An 18,416-nucleotide genomic window follows, 5' to 3' on the forward strand; every position below is an offset into this window, starting at 1 on the left:
TTTCTTGTCCTAGATTATAAAGTCTGCTTATATTATGTGAAGGAGTGATTGCATTAAATTTAGTTTCATGACATGGTGATGTTTCAACGTTTTTCATCCACAGAGTTCATTAAGTGATCTCTCTTTACACTATACTCTAGCAACAATTTTTAGATTCCTATGAATTAGATTAAGTGAACTGTAGTTATACCTTCAGCATTCTAACTCTTTAACTACAGCTATTGTCATTTCATATGGCTGAGGTGACCAAAAGCCCAGTGACACAGAGCAATTTGTTATGACCAAGCACGTGTCTGAATTTGTTTCTTATCTTACCTGAGTATTTTTCTTTGGACATCAAGATTGACTGTTCTTGTAAGTGAGTATGTTTGGGCTTTTAAAGAGAGATTAAAGTTGAGGAAGAGCTTGTCCTGAAGAAGGTCTTGAGCAGTAGTTTTATGGGTTCAGTTCCGTAACATTTAAAGAGAGGTCTAAACTTTCATGAACTAATCTTTCCAGGTGTCAAAAATGAATTTCATATTTACAGAACTTTCATAAACCTATATGTGATAGAGCAATGAACATTTGTACAGCTACATCTCACAAAATCAGAGTGAAAACTTATGTCAAATTCTAGCTTTAAAAACCACATTTAAAGTGGAGGTTATGTGGCAAGCAAAAGGAAGGAAAGAAAGAATAATGCTTGTGGTGGGTTGACCCTGGCTGAGGGCCAGGTGCCCACCAGAGCCGCTCTATCACTCCCCTCATTCACTAGACAGGGGAGAAAAAGTATAATGAAAAACTTTTGGGTCGAGATAAGGACAGGGAGAGATCACTCACTAATTATCATCACGAACAAACCAGACCGAACTTAGAGAGGGAATTCGTCTAATTTATTACTAAGCAAAACAGAGTAGAGGAATGAGAAATAAAACCAAATCTTAAAAAAACACCTCCCCCCACCCCTCCCATCTTCCCGGGCTCAACTTCACTCGTGGCTTCAACCTCCTCCCCCCTCAGCGGCACAGGGGGACGGGGAATGGGGGTTACGGTCAGTTCATCACATATTGTTTCTGCCGCTTCTTCATCCTCAGGGGGAGGACTCCTCTCATTGTTCCCCTGCTCCAACATGGAGTCCCTCTCATGGGAGACAGTCCTTCACAAACTTCTCCAACGTGAGTCTCTCCCATGGGCTACAGTCCTTCACGAACTGCTCCAGCGTGGCTCTCTCCCACGGGGTGCAGACCTTCAGGAGCAAACTACTCCAGCGTGGGTCCCCCACGGGGTCACAAGTCCTGTCAGCAAACCTGCTCTGGCCTGGGCTCCTTTTTCCACAAGGCCACAGGTCCTGCCAGGAGCTTGCTCCAACGTGGGCTTCCCATGGGCCACAGCCTCCTTCAGGTGCCTCCACCTGCTCTGGCGTGGGGTCCTCCATGGGCTGCAGGTGGAATCTGTACACCCCCTCATCCTCCCTCCATGGGCTGCAGGGAGACAGCCTGCTTCACCATGGTCTTCACCACAGGCTGCAGGGGAATCTTGCTCCAGCGCCTGGAGCACCTCCTCCCCCTCCTTCTGCACTGACCTTGGTGTCTGCAGATGTTCTTACATCTTCTCACTCCTCTCTCTGGCTGCAAAAGCGCTCTCTCACTTTTTTTTTTCCTTCTTAAATATGTTATCACAGAGGCGCTGATTGGCTTGGTCTTGGCCAGCGGCGGGTCCGTCTTGGAGCCGGCTGGCATTGGCTCTGTCAGACACAGGGGAAGCTTCTAGCAGCTTCTCACAGAAGCCACCCCTGTAGCCCCCCCGCTACCAAAACCTTGCCATGCAAACCCAATACATGCTAAATACATTACTTAAGGCAAAATATAACATAGATAAAGGAGATTAAGATAGGAAATGCCATGATAAGTATTTAACGATTTATTATTATTTTTAATGACATTCAAATCAACTTAAGGGTGTTATGTTAGTTTTCCCAAAGCTATTAACAAATTTGGTCAGATTCTGTAGGCTTGATCCACAAAATGAAAGACAGCAACGCTACTGCTCTTATGTTCAAAAATACATAACTTCATGGTTTGCCCAAGAAGCTGATGAAGTATGTTCAGTTCCTTTATGCAAGATCCTGGGGAAAGGGATTATACCCATCTGTTTTGACAATCTTAAGATGTAGTTACAATACCAGTTCAAGCCTATCTAAGATGCTCCTACCAAAAGAGGTGACTCTACCCTTCCATTAGATTTAGAGTCTAATTAAGTATTACAGAGATATTAAAAGCACCTTGCAAATGACATTTTTCCATAAAAATTGCACCTTATTACAGTATTTTATGGGCACTGTTGGCCATCCTCTTGAATTGCAATTATACTTACATCTTAATATTTTTTGGACAAGATTTCATCTTCCTTTTGCACTTCAAGCAGTACACAGCTGTGTTTCACAACTTACGTTACTGCAATTGAAATAAATGAAAATGTATGTTGATTAAAATTTTACTTTTCTCTCCATAATTTACAAATATATTCAAAATTGCTTTGCTTGAGGAAAGACATGTGCTATGTGAGAGACTATTTGATAGCATGACTTGGTATGGAATCTTTTTCTGAGCTCAGGAGCAACAACACAGGATCAGCTTGTTAAGATTCACATATTAACACTTGTTTAACATCTGTCTTAGTCCAAAAAAAGATTGCTTTTTTTAGTCTACTTGACAGTAGCATGAAGAAGTCTCAGCCAAAATAGTGTCCTATTGGAAGCTGTATGGTAACAGATGAATTCTAAAGAAATGGAATTGAAGTTTAGAGTTTAGAGAGAGGTTGTGGGTGCCCCATCCCTCAAAGTGTTTAAGACCAGGTTGGACAAGGCTTTGGGCAACATGGTCTAGTGTGGAGGGTGTCCCTGCCCGCACCATGGGGGTTGGAACTAGATGATCTTTAAGGTCCCTTCCAACCCAAACCATTCTATCATTCTATGAATATAGGAAGGATAGGAAACAGTAACGAGAGGTGAATGTACATTAAATGACTTCCCTCATCACACTTGTGAGTAAACGTTCGATTTTCGTGGTTTACTGGTCAATAAGCAGGGACTTTTAGGATTTGGCAACACATTTGGACTTTGGCAATTAAAATCTGTGTCTATCCTATTTTGGTTAGCTGCTGCATTTCTTGGGCCCACACCCCCCTCAGCTTAGTGACATAGCAGAGTGATTTTCTGCCTGCAAGACCATCCAGCTCTGTCTGTGGTCACTGGTGACCAAGGCTGATGGGGGAGCAACCTACACCATTCTTCCATAGTGCGTTGCATTCTCTGTATTATTTCTGGAGGGCCATCGAAGATGAGGGACTGCTGGGTCTGACTTGTTCTAGAATTCAGCTTTTCCCTGGGAAGCGAGGAAGCCTGGTTTCTCCCTCGGGGTCTGAAGGGAGTAGGAGGCTCCCCCCTTGGCTGCGTCCTGGAGGGAGAAGGAGCTCGCCGGCTCTCCCCACTAGACCTGCTGGCCCAGGCCACTCCTCTTCAGCACTGTGGATGGTGAAGGGGGGCGAATCATTCTGCCTGGATGTTTGCTATCGCAATCTGCCTGGGTCTTTTGGTTCTCCCATTGTCACTGTGCACCGTGGATGTTGCTGTGGTTATGTAAAACTACTTTTGTGACTTGAGCTGTTTTCTCTACCAGCTGTTTTCTCTGTTTCTATCGGCGAGAAAATAGAGTAAAACGCATAACTTTTTAAGCCATCTTCTTTCCTTCAGCAATTATGTTATCTTTGTTTCCTGTTACACTAGACTTCTTCTAAATTCATTAAGTTTAAGCATTAAACTACATTAAGGGAGTCAGGAAATTTCTCTGTCAGCAGGTCTCTTTTAATAGGAAAATAAAACCAAGATACTTAACAGAACTCCTAGTATGCCACGATTTGAGTCTTAGTTACCTTTTTTTTTTTTTTGAAGGCTTGTGCCTGTGGCATTGCATCCTTCAGTGCTCGTAGAAGGAAGAGTAGGTTTAGCAGAGCACATCCTGTTTCTCCACTTAGAGGTGGTCAGAAGTTTTATATCACTGAGCTTCAAAGTGTTTTGTGTGAAACAAAACAAACTTTTGCCACTTTTGCCAAGTCTCCAGCTCGAAGGGAACTGCAGGTTTTCCCGCTGTCATCACTGAAACTGGCAAGAGCACCATTTTCCCTGAATAGCTGTAACACCCTTAATTTCCTCTTCACTAGAAATTCCTATTTTTGTTGGGTTTATTCCATGGTGGGCCAAATCAAATTTAAAAAATCTTTCCAGCAAACTAGAAACATGTATTCAGCATGAAGGACAGGTTGATATTGTCTGTATTGCCTTGTTAGACAGTCCTGTATTTACAGAACAACATATGAAAAACCAAAGAAGTTTTAGATTTCCAAGAGGAAAGCTAAACTACACACACTGCTTAACATAAAGTGGGAATGTCCAGCAGCACAAATGTCATCACCATCATGTCATAATAAGATTGTAATTTCACCCTTCCTCTCAGTATCTTATTTGTGCCAATTTCTTAAGTGACCACTTGAGACATTTCATGGAAGTCCTCCCTAATTAACAAGGAAATGTTCAGACTTGTGACTTTCCTGTCTATGCTTATTGTGTTGATTGGATACGGGCACATGCTCATGTTTGTGTTCATTACCTCAAAACCATGGTCTTGAGTGTGCTGGCTTATTCACAGTCTGTTGCAAGGGTGGGAAGCATATGGTCTGGTGGCTGGTTATAGCCTGTTATTCAGTTTATTATGGACTGTGGACTCACTGTCTTTGCAGGGCGAGGGGGGATGGTATTTCTCTTATGCTATAGTTCTGTTTATATATGGCCTACCAAATTTATCTGAAAGTCCTCAGTAAAAAAAATGTTCAGCATATTGGTCTGATGCATAGGACATTGCAGTTCAGTATGTAGGTGCGGGAACCTCCTCCGATTCCCATCAAAGTCAATGAGTTTTAATTTAATTTTGAATCAGATTCTGCAGACACAGAGGTCTAGTGTAGCAAAAACTAGATGTTTCCACAGGCTGCAGCCAGGCATGGCAGCCTTGTGATAGTCTACAGCTGCCTGGGTTTTGTTTGTATAAATGATGTCTTCACTCTTAGGTCTTTTCCTGATAACGCAGAGATAGTGAACTGTGATAAAGGCACAACTACTGATGTCACAACCTGTATGAATTCACACTCTGAAATCTATCAGGCATTTGTTTTATTGGCCTTTCTTTGTTTTCTCTAACCCCACCATATGCAGAAATGATTCATAGTCATCTGCTGAAGGTTTCTTAGTCTGTCAATAGTTGGGACAGTTGTCTCCTTTCTTCCAGTCCTGCTATACTGCACACCTGCAAAGCTTTTTCCTGTCTATGGAGAGGGTAATAATCAATTATCTTATAGTGAAGGATTATTATGAGTTGGAATTACTGAGGAGTCACCATAAAAAAGGAATCTTGTGGTGAAAGCTTTGAGTGTTTGTAACAGTGACTTGGCTTACCCTCTTGGTGTCAGTGAGAGGCACAGTGTAAGTAGAAAAATTAAGCTTTTCAGCATTCAGAAGGAATTTCTTAACAATTAATTTTTGAAAGATTGCCTGAGTCCCTCATGGGTTTTTTTGTTTCTATATTTTGTAAAATCAGTATTAGAAAACTGATGAACCAAAGGGTAGATGGAGGCATGTCTGTTACCACAGCCCTCACCTGGGTGCAGACTGTAACCTCTGCTGCCAGAGTATGGACTTCCCAGCTGGTCTCAGTCACCTATTCAAAATACCAAGGGTCTCTTTATAATTTGCCCCATGTTGACATCATTTTGTTGTGATAAAAGGTTCTTGGCATAAAAAAGAAATCCCAGTGTGTTGACGCAACATTTGTGAGGCAACATTTGCAGAACATTGTCTTGGAGTGTAGGTGGTAAAAAGTTGTAAAACTGGCTTTTCCTGTAAAAGGCATCCACTGTTGATTCCTTCAGTTAAACCTCTCACAAAAAAATGGACTAGTAGTATAAACAGGAGAGGGATCCAAGTAACTGTCCTGCCTCTCTCCAAATCTGAGATATCCACGTAGACTCTAAAACAGGCTGTGTCAGGACCATGAAAATGCTGTACTAGGACCACTAAATCCAATTTGTTCCAATGCAGTATTTCAAATTTGTTCCAATGAAGTATTTCAAAAAAATTACTTGTAAAGAGTAAGGGAGTGTAGACTTGGAGAGTATACCTAGTCCAGTAGAGAGATACAGCAGGGAATTTGAATCTGAACTTGGATTTGGTTGCAGGGATCTGTTTCATGTCCATACCTGCTAGCAGCACGCTGTAGGATCATAAAGCCCTTTTTGAATAATTCTGTGCAGTTGATAGTTCCCTTTTGTAAAAAAAAGGTGGTCATTTCAGGACAATAGGTATGCTTCAGCTTCAGTATTATAAAGCACTGCTTGGCATGGATGCACTGAGATACATTCAGAGAGTATGAATTTGTTCTCATCTGTAGAATTTTTTAGAGAAGAATTCTGGGATAAATAAAATGAAAGGGGTTTGGTTTTTTTTTTTCATTCTGAGCCACATGCAGGAAAAGGCAGTGGAAGATTTTTATTCACAGGCACAGAAATAAAGTAGTGACACAGTCTGTACTGAGATGCACAGCATAGATGCGAATCCAGTGCACGTGGTATATCTGTTCCCTTTTCAGAACAGAGTCTACTAACAAAGCAATTCTGAGTTTTTAAACCTCCCTTTTAAATCTAACCATTCATATCTACAATGGCTTTTTACTGATATTCTGATAATTCCTATAATGTAAGACAGTCTACACAAAGAAGCATTTGCCTGCTGCAAAGGAATTGAATACACCTAAGAAGCAGGCAAGCAGCAGATGCAGCATGGAGAGAGAGATATAAACAGGACGTGTATGTGTGTGTTAAATATTCAAGGAAATACAGATGATCAATACCTGTTATTATTATGATGTGACCTCTTTCTTTTTGTCAACAGTCGTGAATAGGAATGATGCAATAGCATACAACTGCCTTGCCAATGAACCTCAGTATTGCACAGATACTCACACAACTGCTATTTAGGGAGTCTGAGAGCATAAACAGAGCATATATATATATATATAGCCACATGTGCAGCTCCACCAAGGTGGCCAGATGGATAAATCCAAGGGTACTCTTCATGCAGGGATGTGCACACATTGGCATTCACACGTCAGTCACATCCCGTGTATGTCTTCCCAGTGGGAGTGCAGAGCTCACTTAGGAGGTCCTATAGACTCGACTCCAGACTGTTGATGAGCCATGAATGTCTCAAAATATTAAAACCAAACAAACAACACCAGAACCCCAAAACATTCTTCTGTAGCTGTATAAACTGTACTTTCAAAAGACTCATTTTAAGTAGTCTGACTTTTTTCACACTTGAGAAATTGCTTACACAGTGAGCTATCATCTACTCACTTTGAAATTTTAAATGCAGTGGTAGGTATATGGATTTTCTACATGTATACGTAAATGGGAACTGTTTTGCAGAAAATATGCATGAGAGAAGAGCTCTGTCTTTTTTTAGACTGTAAGAATAATACATAATATACTACAAGTAAAATTACGTTCTGAATAAATATAATCACTACTGTTTTGTGGTATCTGGAGGCCTCTGTGATTGATTAGTCATATTCTGCATATTAAGTACTATAGGGTCAAGTGTCAGAGTGGCTGAGCACCATATTTCCCATCAGTTTTGTTCAGAGTTGCATGGACACATCATTAGAGCTGCGTGAGTAACAATTTCTGTGATTCACTAGCAATTTTGAAAAATAAGAAACTCTCCAACTGGAAACCACAGTGTTATTTTTTTCTAGTGAATAAATAGACTAGGGCAACCAAAACATTTTATCAAGCATCTTTAATAAAAGCAAAGGAAATTTGGAATAAAAAGGCTGCATTCAAAGGAGCATGTGAGATCAATTGATAAAAACTGGGAGGAGATGCTGCTCATATATATCTTAGGTCTCCTGCGAGATAAGAGCCTGAATTAAGTCCCTCCTTTAAGTAAGTTAAAGGATAGGCTTAAGCCCAGGATTTACAAATAGGAAAGGAACATGGTAAGCAACGGACCAGAGAGCATAAAGTATGTAGCAGTTTGTGTGGTTTTGGGAATAGTGCCTGTGCCTCCCTCGGACTCGCATATTAACCTAAAATGTTTCTTCTTGGAACTGCTAAACCCATTTTTAATGTTTTCTCTTGGTTTTTTTTTTTTTATTTCGTTTTAACCAAAACTATTCCCATAGCTGCCTTTTAAAATATTTTTTCAGAGTATTTTTCCAAACTTTTTCCAAAATGTAATGAAATGCTTTACCCAGGTCTAGTCTGATGACTCTTCTGCTGGAGACCATAGTTCTTCCTTCCCCACAGTAACAGTGCTGTGGAGGTCCAGAACTGGAGGAGTTTGGTCTGTCTTGCCGTTCCAGAGTGGGATGCTCTTACTAACAGCTGATAAAGGCGCTGCTGCTCAAAATGAAGGGTTTTGTTTACCTCTCCCCCTCGAATCCCCATATGAATTATGTTTTATCAGTGAAATCACTCCTGGGTTGTGCAATCCACTAGGAAGACTAATAAAAGTCTTTTATAACTATAATCTAGATGTGGTGGCAAACTTGAATAAATTTACATATATGAAAAAGAGCAAATTTAGATAATTGAACAGTACAAAGCTTTGTGCTGAGAGCATACAATAGTATCTCTTTCACCAGATGTGTGTGACTAAGCAGTCTCTTGTTACTGGTTGCAGAATGCTAACTCCAGAAAAGGACATTAAAAGTGTGGCCTTTAAATGCAGATGGAGGGAAACAATTATTTACCTAGTGCAAGAAATTGCAAAGTGACAAATTACATGACCAGTGGAAATCAGACAATAAAATCTGCTTTTCCTGGATTGCATTCCTCATAAAAGAAAGAAGGATGCTGTAGTTGGCTATATAGTTTATTAGGAAAATGATTAATGGAAAAGTACAATTTCAAAACACATGTAATGATATATGAGAATCCTCACTATGTATACAGTTATTTTGTTGTATGTGTTTATTCATGTGAACTCATAACAAAACAGGGAAGTGCCAGCTTCTTGCCTTTATCAGCAGGTATCTAAGAATAGACTGCTGGAACTTGCATTCCTTCAGTGTCAGAGCTTTAAGTTAGAAGACAGAAGAAAGACAGGGAGGCAGTATATGTTTTTTTCAAGTTTTACACTTCTAAACCACACTTAGAATATTTTAGTCATTTTTTCACGTGAGAAACGAATTACAAGCACTGAATAAATAGGTAGAAGATTTTAAATTTGTTAAGCAAAATCACAAAAGAGGGGCAGCTAAATTTAAGAATGCTGCTAAAACATAAATTCATCGTGCGCCATGTTCTTCATCTTTGCCCAGATGGCACAGGTGATTGTTGGCCAGAAGAAATAAAATTTGCAGTCTTACTCTTCTAAGCTGAGTGGGTGCTCGTAGTGTTAGCCAGTGACTTTAACTGGAGTGTTACAATAGAGATGAGCAGTGAAATATTTTTGATCTGATATACTATAAGCATCTTCATGAAACACTTTTGATTCAGAGCTTGAGGAGGGGGAAATTGCTTTTTTACAATCAGGAAGAGGCAGCTAATAACTTAAAATCCAGCTCAGCCAGAGGCTCCTGATACAATTACGGCTGCTATCTTTCAGTGGCAATGAATTCCTTCTCTTGTCTGTTGTGACGCATAGGTGAAAAACACGTAGCAGAGCCGGACGACGCAGAGCTGGTGAGCCTCAGCAAACGGCTGGTGGAGAATGCGGTGCTGAAGGCTGTACAGCAATATTTAGAAGAAACGCAAAACAAAACCAGACAGACTGATGGAAGCCCCGTGAAAACTGAAGAAGAAGCAAGTGGCAGTAAGAACGAGAGCGACAATGATAAAAGCAAGTGAGCACTGTGCAGAAAGCCTGGGAGCAAATATCCCACCAAGAATAACCACAAAAACATGTCCCAGCTCCCCGCTGAAATTTGCTAAGTGGTGCTGGGTGACAGGCACTCTGCTTTGTGAGTCTCTTATCAAAAGTTTGTTCTGAATCGAAGGACACTGTCTACCAGTTTAATAAGTGATTGCACTGCTGAAAATCTGTTGAACGCTGGGAGGGATGGACGGTGGAAAAAAGACAAGAATGGTGAAGCAGGTGGCTCCAGTCTTCACTGGCTCTTGATACCAAGAGTCCCTTCCTTGCTTTTGAAGAGAAACTGAATTCTTTGCGTTTGCCTTTCGGATTGTCACGAATGGCCGTGGAAGAGGCCTTGCCATAAGTGGAAGCGATGCCCTCCGCCCGAGGCTTTGGCACTGCCGCAGGGCTGCTTACTCCTGTGTGAGAGCACATGCTGTTTCCTAGTCAACAGCAGCCAACTCCAAGCTAAAAATTACCACTACAGATATTCGTCACAGATACTATTACACAGTATGTAATATGGCAAGAGTTTCTCTTAAATGTGACGCTGTACTCTTCTTTACTTTTTGGTAGCATTTCTTGATGTAAATTATATTTTTTTGACAAAGTACCTTTTTATAAAAAATCAATATGGGCAAAAGGCTGAGCAATTAATACTCTCCCAACCAGTTATGATCTCTTTATCTCTGTACATTAATGACTCTAAATGACATTAGTTGTTATAAAAGGTATTATATTGTTCTTTTCCTCTAGGAAAGAGCCATGAAGCAGACTTAGTAAAGGAAGCTTTGCACAGAGAAACACAGGCCCTGTTATCCAGACTGAATCAGATAAAGGAGCTGTTATCCAGTCCTGATATCCGCACAAAAATTAGCAAAGAACTGTTTGACGACAGGCACAACTCTAACAGTAAAAGGAAAAGCTGAACTGACTCTGGATCTCCAAATGCATAATTGTAAATTACCATGATGTAAAATCTCAACAGGTTGTTTAAAGACAGAAAATATTCTTCAAGAAATTTTTATTTGTTTCTTATTTACTGAAAATATGAATGGGTGTAAATGGATCATGAGGAATAATGCTGAAATACTTGCACAGAAGGAGTATATTTCATAATGATGAAGTATAGCCACTCCTCAGCACGGCTGTGAAACGCACTTAAATGTGCGGGTATATGTCATGGCTCCTAAGTGGAAAAATACTGATTTCAAATAAATCTGAGCAAACACTGTGCCCTTCCTTTATCATTGCAACTAATTCAAATTTTTCTCATTGATCCTTTCCCTTGTGATGATATACAACTATTAAAAAATGAATGCTTTTAAATACTTTAAAATGTGTATTTGAAAAAACCTCTTTTAATTATCTGCCTTTTGGATATGTACTAGCATTTTCGATTAGCACTGTCTGTTTTTTTGTTTTTTTTTTTAAACAGCACTTGAATACTTGTATAGATGCTGACATGTTGTTTCTGCTGATGTTTACACTAATGCAAGAATGTTTTAAATTTCAGAATGAAATTCAGGCTCCACTGATCTCAATGGGAGACTCTCATTGGCTTTCATGGAGTCAGGATGCTGCAATTAAGTTTTCCCGTGAAAGTAATAATATTCCATGGGATAATATTTGCCTTTTTACTTTTGTCGAACAGTGGTTTTGTCTTTTGTTTTTGATTTTTCCTCCATCTCTACCTTCTGCTGCCTGAGGTGGGGTGTCAGTTTGCTCTCATTGTTCCCTCCACATGCCTGGGAGATTCACTGAAGCTTTGGATGTACGACAATGCAGGAGTAGGTCCAATATTTGCATTTTGTATAAACATTGTTTAAAATTGCTTCTCATCATATATGATACATGTTGTGATTGGTATCAGAACTGTGCTGTTAGAACAGCTGTGTGTGTATTCTTCATTCGTCTCAAGCACTGGTCATTTATCTCATGTATCATAGCAAATTTTTTTTTTCTCATTTGATATATAACAGTATTTCTGAAATACGTCTCATACATCTCTGAAGCCATGTTCACAATAAAGAATTCTTTCCTTTGCACTCTATGTACATTTTCACCCATCTCCAAATGGACTCTAATAAAATGAAGTACTTTGCAAGTAACAAACCCGACAGAAACAGTGCTTGTATGAATCACGCCATTAGCTTGACTATGAGTATTGTGCCAAGATACTGATCTAGAGCTTGGGTGCTGAAATCAGATGAGGAAATTCATGCAGATAAGCTATTCGCAAGGCATTATTGTTTTAAATGGAAAACCTTTGCCACTCTAGAGTTTAATTTCTACTCTGGACAGCATGGGATTTGAAGGAAGTACTGTACAACTTCCTAGAGGTCCGTATCTGCTTTTCAACCTCAAAAATTGATTTTGAGTTTAACAAATTAGACTAAATTTGCTCTAGAAAAAAAAATAAATCTGAATTTGCCATCATCACCGGAGATAAAAACCCCAAATTTTCATAAGTGGATCTACAAATCCCTGCATAGTGACTCTCTGAGCCCAGTGTGTTCCCTTATTCCATAGGCCGAGGAGAGATGCTGGAATTATTGTATCCTTATATAAAAAAAGTTTCTTTGTCATATCAATCTTTAGTGAGTACTAGTTCATTCAGAGAAGGCTATTCAAATTTAAATCCAATTTGCAGATGATAGCACAAAACCAGACAATCGGCTATAAAAACAGGAAAACAAATTATTGTATTGTATCTGAATCTCAGGTTGTCATCTCCCTTTCTTCTGCACAAGTCATTGCTGTGAATAAATGGCCTTTTATATCATTCAGCTTGTAACAGTCATTGTTCACAAGTTTCACGTAAAACTGTAGAAATTAATCACTGAATCTCTGTCCCGACACTTTGACCTGGTTCTCAGAGACTCTGCGCATTCACAGTTCTTATGGATAGCATCAAGAATAGCAGCTCTGAAAAAACATAGTGTAGGGGACTTAACAGCCTGAACACAGGCAGCTGGTATCATTTGAGATGCCCTAGAGTGGGCCTGGCGTGGGTCTGGCAAATATGACACAAACCCTGCGGGAGACACTTGTTCTTCTGGATCAGGAACTGTGGGCTAGAGGATACCCCAGAGCCTCTGAAAAGACACTAGCAACTAAAAGCAACTAAACCCCATCTTTGATATTTCATATGGTTTGACCCACGAAAGTCAACAGAGTTTTGTTTCTAAACCATTCACATTCTTTTAAAATGCCAACCATAGTCTTTATTTCTGGTTTTGACAAGACACCACTGCTAATTTACTCAAAATTGAAAACAAAATAGGGTAAAAAAAAATCCTGCATCTGGATTCATTCTCTTATGACAACCCTTCTTCTTGCTTTCTCTATTTTTATTTTTTTTCCACTCGTAGTGAAGCCTGGCTGCCAAATTAAAGCATAAATCTCTTGTATGGAACTGTGAGATGAGCACTGAAGAATGCAGAGACACAGAGACTGAAACTAATATAGGCAGGTGTGAAGCTCTGAGCCACACACACCAGAACAAGTATGTTGCCTTCCTCACATTCATAAATCATTTTCAGACAACAATTCTGGTTTTTAATTAAGCACTTCTTTTGGGGAATGTCTTGAGGTAGTGATGCACAGGTTATTCCGGGAAAGCACTGGCATTTCAAAACAGATGGTGCAAGTTTGTCCATGTTTTGTTTTCAGTTCTACCTCCTAGCTTGCTCGTACTCGAGTATTTCTACACTGCTGATTGTAGAGATGACTGTGACAGCTCTAAAAGCTGTAGCTCAGCTTCCAGGACTAGTCTAGCTGGAACTCTTTGGACTGCCATGACCCATTGAGAAACCAGTTCTGATGTTTACGCCTGGTCTAGGCATAGACAAAAGTTGCAGAAGCCATACGTTTGACACCTGAGCAGCCCTTGCCATAACTTGTCTGCACTGCTGAGCTGTGCGTCAGAGGTGCTCAAGAGATAACCAGAGAGATCAGTGAATCCGCGTACGTCCTGACCAACAGACACTAATTCTCTGATGTGGGAAGAGAAACTGTTACAGAAACCGATGTCTCTAAGCACGGGTGAACATCGCTCAGGGGTGCTCAGGCTGGTAGCTGGATAGTAATGCGGGAGATGAATGTGCATTAAGATCTTTGTGAAAAGGAAGCTAAATAGTGTTTCGGTGTTGACTGAAGGTGATATAAATCTAAAAAGGCTTGGACCTTAAGGTCAGATTCAGATATTGTGTATCCAGGTATACAGATTCTGGTACACGCACTGCATAATGCCCTGTATCTACGAAGGGTCCTACTGAAGTAAGTATGATGCTTGGAGTCTTAAAATACTACTTCATGGCAAAGTTATACAATCTGGAAGTTAGGATTCAAGAGGCTTCGTGTTCTGTATTTATAGAAGTTTCTGATTATAACTGTGCACACTTATGTGTGCTATTTTAGCCTAAAGGCCATGTGAGTGTGTCATGGATCAAAGTGTGTCAGCCATGCTTCATTCTGGTGACAAGAATGATACCATTTCATTTTTATGTCAGTCTAGACATGACTCATATAGTCTTGTTAGAATACTGTTTTTATAAAAGTCTTGAGAGATATCCTACACAGTTTTGTAGTCAGCAAGCAGGAAAAATAGAAGAGCAAAGCCACAGTGCTCAGCAGAGCTTGTAAGTTGAAGTTTAGTAAAAACACACATTCACTTTTTAAATTCACTTATGACCAAGAATACACTCATGAAATTAAGCATAAATTGAAACTTTCTCACTGCAGATGAAATACTACCTGTAGAGCCAGCTCCAGCCCCATGGAAGCCAGGAGGGAATCCGGTTGCCTCTGGCGGAGCCTGGTAACCAGAGAACGCCTGAGGCTTGCTTCACTCTGCTTCTAGCCTGGGACTTTGTTTTGCACAATCTTTTTCAAAGCAGTCTTTTATCTGTGAATGCCCTCTGCCCCTGTTCAGCTGCTAATGGCATATTGTCTTGGCCTGAGAAAATGAGGGACTGAATCTGTACCATAGCTTTCAGCTGCTTCTGTCCCTTTGGAGGAGGGGGGAAGTTGTCACTGAAATCCCGAAGCGGTTGATGTTTTTGCAGAGACACCCCTGGTCTCACTGTGAGACGCTGGAGGAGGACCCGTGTGGCTGTTCACTGAAGTCTTCACCTAGAGATGACTGCTGCCTGAGCCTCAGACAGCAGAGACAGCCCAAAACCATCGGACAAAAGCTGTTCCCAAGGGATGCATCCTCCCAGAATCAAGAGGGGAGTGGTTCAGCTGTGTGATTAGGGGGCAGTCAGGTAAAGTAAGTGTTGTTTTAGCTTGATGAAAATTGTTCTAAGTCACGGTTCTGTAGTAATTTACTTTGTGAAAAGCTTTTGATTTTGATTCTTCCATAAGGTTTCACATAGTGGTAAGGGGTAATCTCTGAAACCAATGAAGGTGCATTCACTTTCAAAGAGCTCATTAGTGCCATACCATAATGTTCTATAGAAATGCTTTGCACTTTTTATTTCAGTTAAACAAAATCATTATGTTGGCCTGGTTTCAGAGGCAAGGAGTCACACCATTCTTATGGCAAAGGAAACTGTTTGAACCCGGGAAATAGGAGCACGTTAATGCTGACATGTGTTTACTCCGCTGCTCCTTTGATCCATACAGTTTCTGTATAAGCAAGTTCTTAGCGCGCACTCATTTTCTCATTTATATTCTCCTCATGTTAAGTCTTTATAATGAGAACATTTGTACTGAATGAAAATCAGTCCTGAGAGATGGCTGGGCTGAGAAATCAAACGCACTCATAGTGGAGCAATAATTAGAACAGTACACAGGAAAACAAAAAGCGACACGCCTGCCATTCCTGGCATAGCAAAAAGGGCGCTCTGGCATTGATAAGCAAATACTTCTGCAGCAAGAGGCTGCAGTTCGAGTGCTGCATTCTGGTCTCTGCTCCCACCGGTGGTTTACGTGCTTTCTATAGTGACTCTTGGACGCAAAATGCATTAGCAGGGACTGGGCCATGGAACTGTGTTTTGCAAGGGACCCTCCTCGTTGCTGGGAAAGAAAGGCTCCTTTCGCTCCCGGTGATTAAGTATTAAACCAATCAAAAATGCAGAATTAGGGTAGTTAAAAGGAGTTGATTAAGAAACGACCCATGAGGATTTCAGCAAAAGCTTGTTTGAAATAAAGGAAGTTTTTCTTTCAGATAAGAAAGGCAGAGGTGTTTTGGGGTCAGGATTGACTATAGAAATTCTGGTGGGGTTTTTTTTAGCAAAATTACAGTTTGAATTAAAAGTCAGGGAAAGCATTACACTTTCAGAATCCTTTTTATTTTTTTTCCCCAGCTATACGGAGAACTTCAGGCACTGAAACAGTCAGAAGAGAAGAAGAAAGCATGCTGATGTGATTTAACTTCAGTCATAACTCAACCAGAAAACAGAAGAACAAAGACAAGAAGAAACACCAGCAGCTACTGATAAAATTTGAACATAGCTGCCAGTGTAAAAAAAAAGATGTTTAGAAGAATAAAGGATGAAATGAAGCAAAAAAAAGTTCTCAGCCTCTGGTCAGTGAAATGGTGCGCACCTGCAGTTGTCACTCAGCTGTACTGTACAGGCCAATGTCCCATTTCCCAGTCACATTTTCCAGTCAAATACATCTGAGAGGGAAGGCTGAACCAGCGCGTGGCCCTGCAGTACCGCTCTGGCAGAGCACTGGAGCGAAGGGCTACAAGAGGTGGCGCGGGGCAGAGGCTGAGTCAGGGCAAAGTCAAGGCAAAGCTCAGGGAGGTGATCTCTAGAGGAGCGGGAAGAGGCGAAGAAACAAAGCGTGCACCCGAAGCTCCTTTTACTAATACGTTTTATCATTGCGTAGATCCCTTGAACTTCTGTGTCTAGAAATCAAAGTGGACTAAGCAGTCAAATCCTTAAATGTGCACAGAGAGCTACAGAAATTAACCACAAATAATCTTAAATCCTGGGGTACGCCGCATACCTCTCTCCTCCAGAAACAAATGGATGACTGAATGTGATGGCTGCAGCACCGAGCTGCTGGCTGTGTTACTTTATGCTTGTAAAGTGCAGGAAATTGGAATACAAATCATGGGGCAGAGGAAATGAAATGTCTATTTCTTTGTATAGGTCACATCAGCAAACTTACTTAATTACAAAAAAAGATCCACTGCAAAACCAGGCAGAATCATCAAGCAAATATGATAACGAGATAAATTAAAAGCTGCTTTGCATTAGGCTCTAAAATGAGATGTAGCACTGCACCAGGGTGGATACTCTTGTTTGTAGAATGATTGCTAACAAAGGAATCTGTGGAGAATGGCTAAAGCAACAACCTAAATGAAAAATACTGCAAAGGAAGACGTTTTAAAAGTGAAGGTGCAAAACGGAAAAAAGAGGATTAATTTTTTTAGTAAATCCAGATATTCTTAACTTCACCCTTCCTGGCAAAACTTCAAGTGCAGGACAGGTCTCTAATATGTAGAACTCCATTACACTTAAACCATAAAAAAATATGTTAATCATGCAAACACGTAACTGAAACTGCTTTTAGTGGTAGATGTAGCAGACACATAGAAATAGATTAATTGCTCATCAAGCTAACATTTATTGTAAATTACTTGGCACTTCTGTTACATATGTATTCTATAATTTTCCATGTACACATAGTAATAATTTTTCTAGAAATACAGGAAAGGCACTGAAAAACAGAGGACACCCACTTAATTTATACTTTAAAAGAAGATTATTAAAAAAGGAAATGAAGTTACGTACTTTTTAGAGAGACTGGAAATTAACTTAGTTATATGCTAGATACTTTTGTATTTTTGGTATATGAGGGTTTATTACTTTCAAAGAAGTAACACAAACTAAACACATGTTACTGGACATCACTGGATTTAGTGAATCACACAAAAGATATGCACGGAGAAGCCACAGATCAATTTGCGTCATTTTGTCTTGTTGCTATCCTGTAACTTCAGACTATTGGAAGACTACTTTCATCTGCGGTAACTGCAGAGATTCTCCTTCATAATTACTTATTAAGCTTCTGGGGTTTTTACTAGTGTAGCATTTCTGGACCATCAGTGCAAATTAATAATTTATGTACATTAATAATTTACGCTAGGGAGTCTGATGGAGTAACAGAGTCTGGAGGCCATGGGATCAAAGGGAAGAAGGATCTTCTCTGTAGTCAGTGAAGTCACCAGGGTCATGAAGAGAAACTAAAAGAGACCACGTATAGGGAGTCTCCTGTCTTTGTGGAGAAGAGCAATAATGTGCTCTATCTACCAAGCTGGGTGAACGACCTACCCCACCGGCACAGGAAAACCTGTGAACACAAGTAGGTCCTAGTTCAAAATGTGTTACGGCCTCTCTTTTGGGTCAGTTTGGCCATCTTTAACCAGACACAAAGAGACTCTGCAAACAGGACATGCACAACTCAAAGGCATAAAGTGATCATTTATTACATAAAACACATTGAGAAC

General features: G+C 40.3%; 1 protein-coding gene across 5 annotated transcripts in view; it reads left to right on the forward strand.

Moving 5' to 3' along the window:
• The window catches only part of AKAP7 (A-kinase anchoring protein 7), a 95,812-nt gene extending 79,345 nt beyond the window's left edge, over positions 1 to 16,467 (forward strand). The window contains exons 8-9 of one of the 5 annotated variants that reach the window (XR_012834535.1): positions 10,703 to 15,221; positions 16,261 to 16,467. Coding sequence is in view for 2 of the 5 variants with exons in the window: in XM_075748093.1 (XP_075604208.1) it covers positions 9,737 to 9,935; positions 10,703 to 10,715 (212 nt within the window). In the remaining 3 variants the exon portion in view is untranslated. Of the gene's footprint in view, positions 1 to 9,736; positions 10,460 to 10,702 lie in introns of all 5 variants that reach the window. The other 4 variants (XR_012834534.1, XR_012834533.1, XM_075748093.1 and 1 more) reach the window with 4 other exon arrangements.
• Positions 16,468 to 18,416: the final 1,949 nt, after the last annotated feature.

Source organism: Balearica regulorum, chromosome 3, assembly GCF_011004875.1.
Source record: "Balearica regulorum gibbericeps isolate bBalReg1 chromosome 3, bBalReg1.pri, whole genome shotgun sequence".
Lineage (NCBI taxonomy): Eukaryota > Metazoa > Chordata > Aves > Gruiformes > Gruidae > Balearica > Balearica regulorum.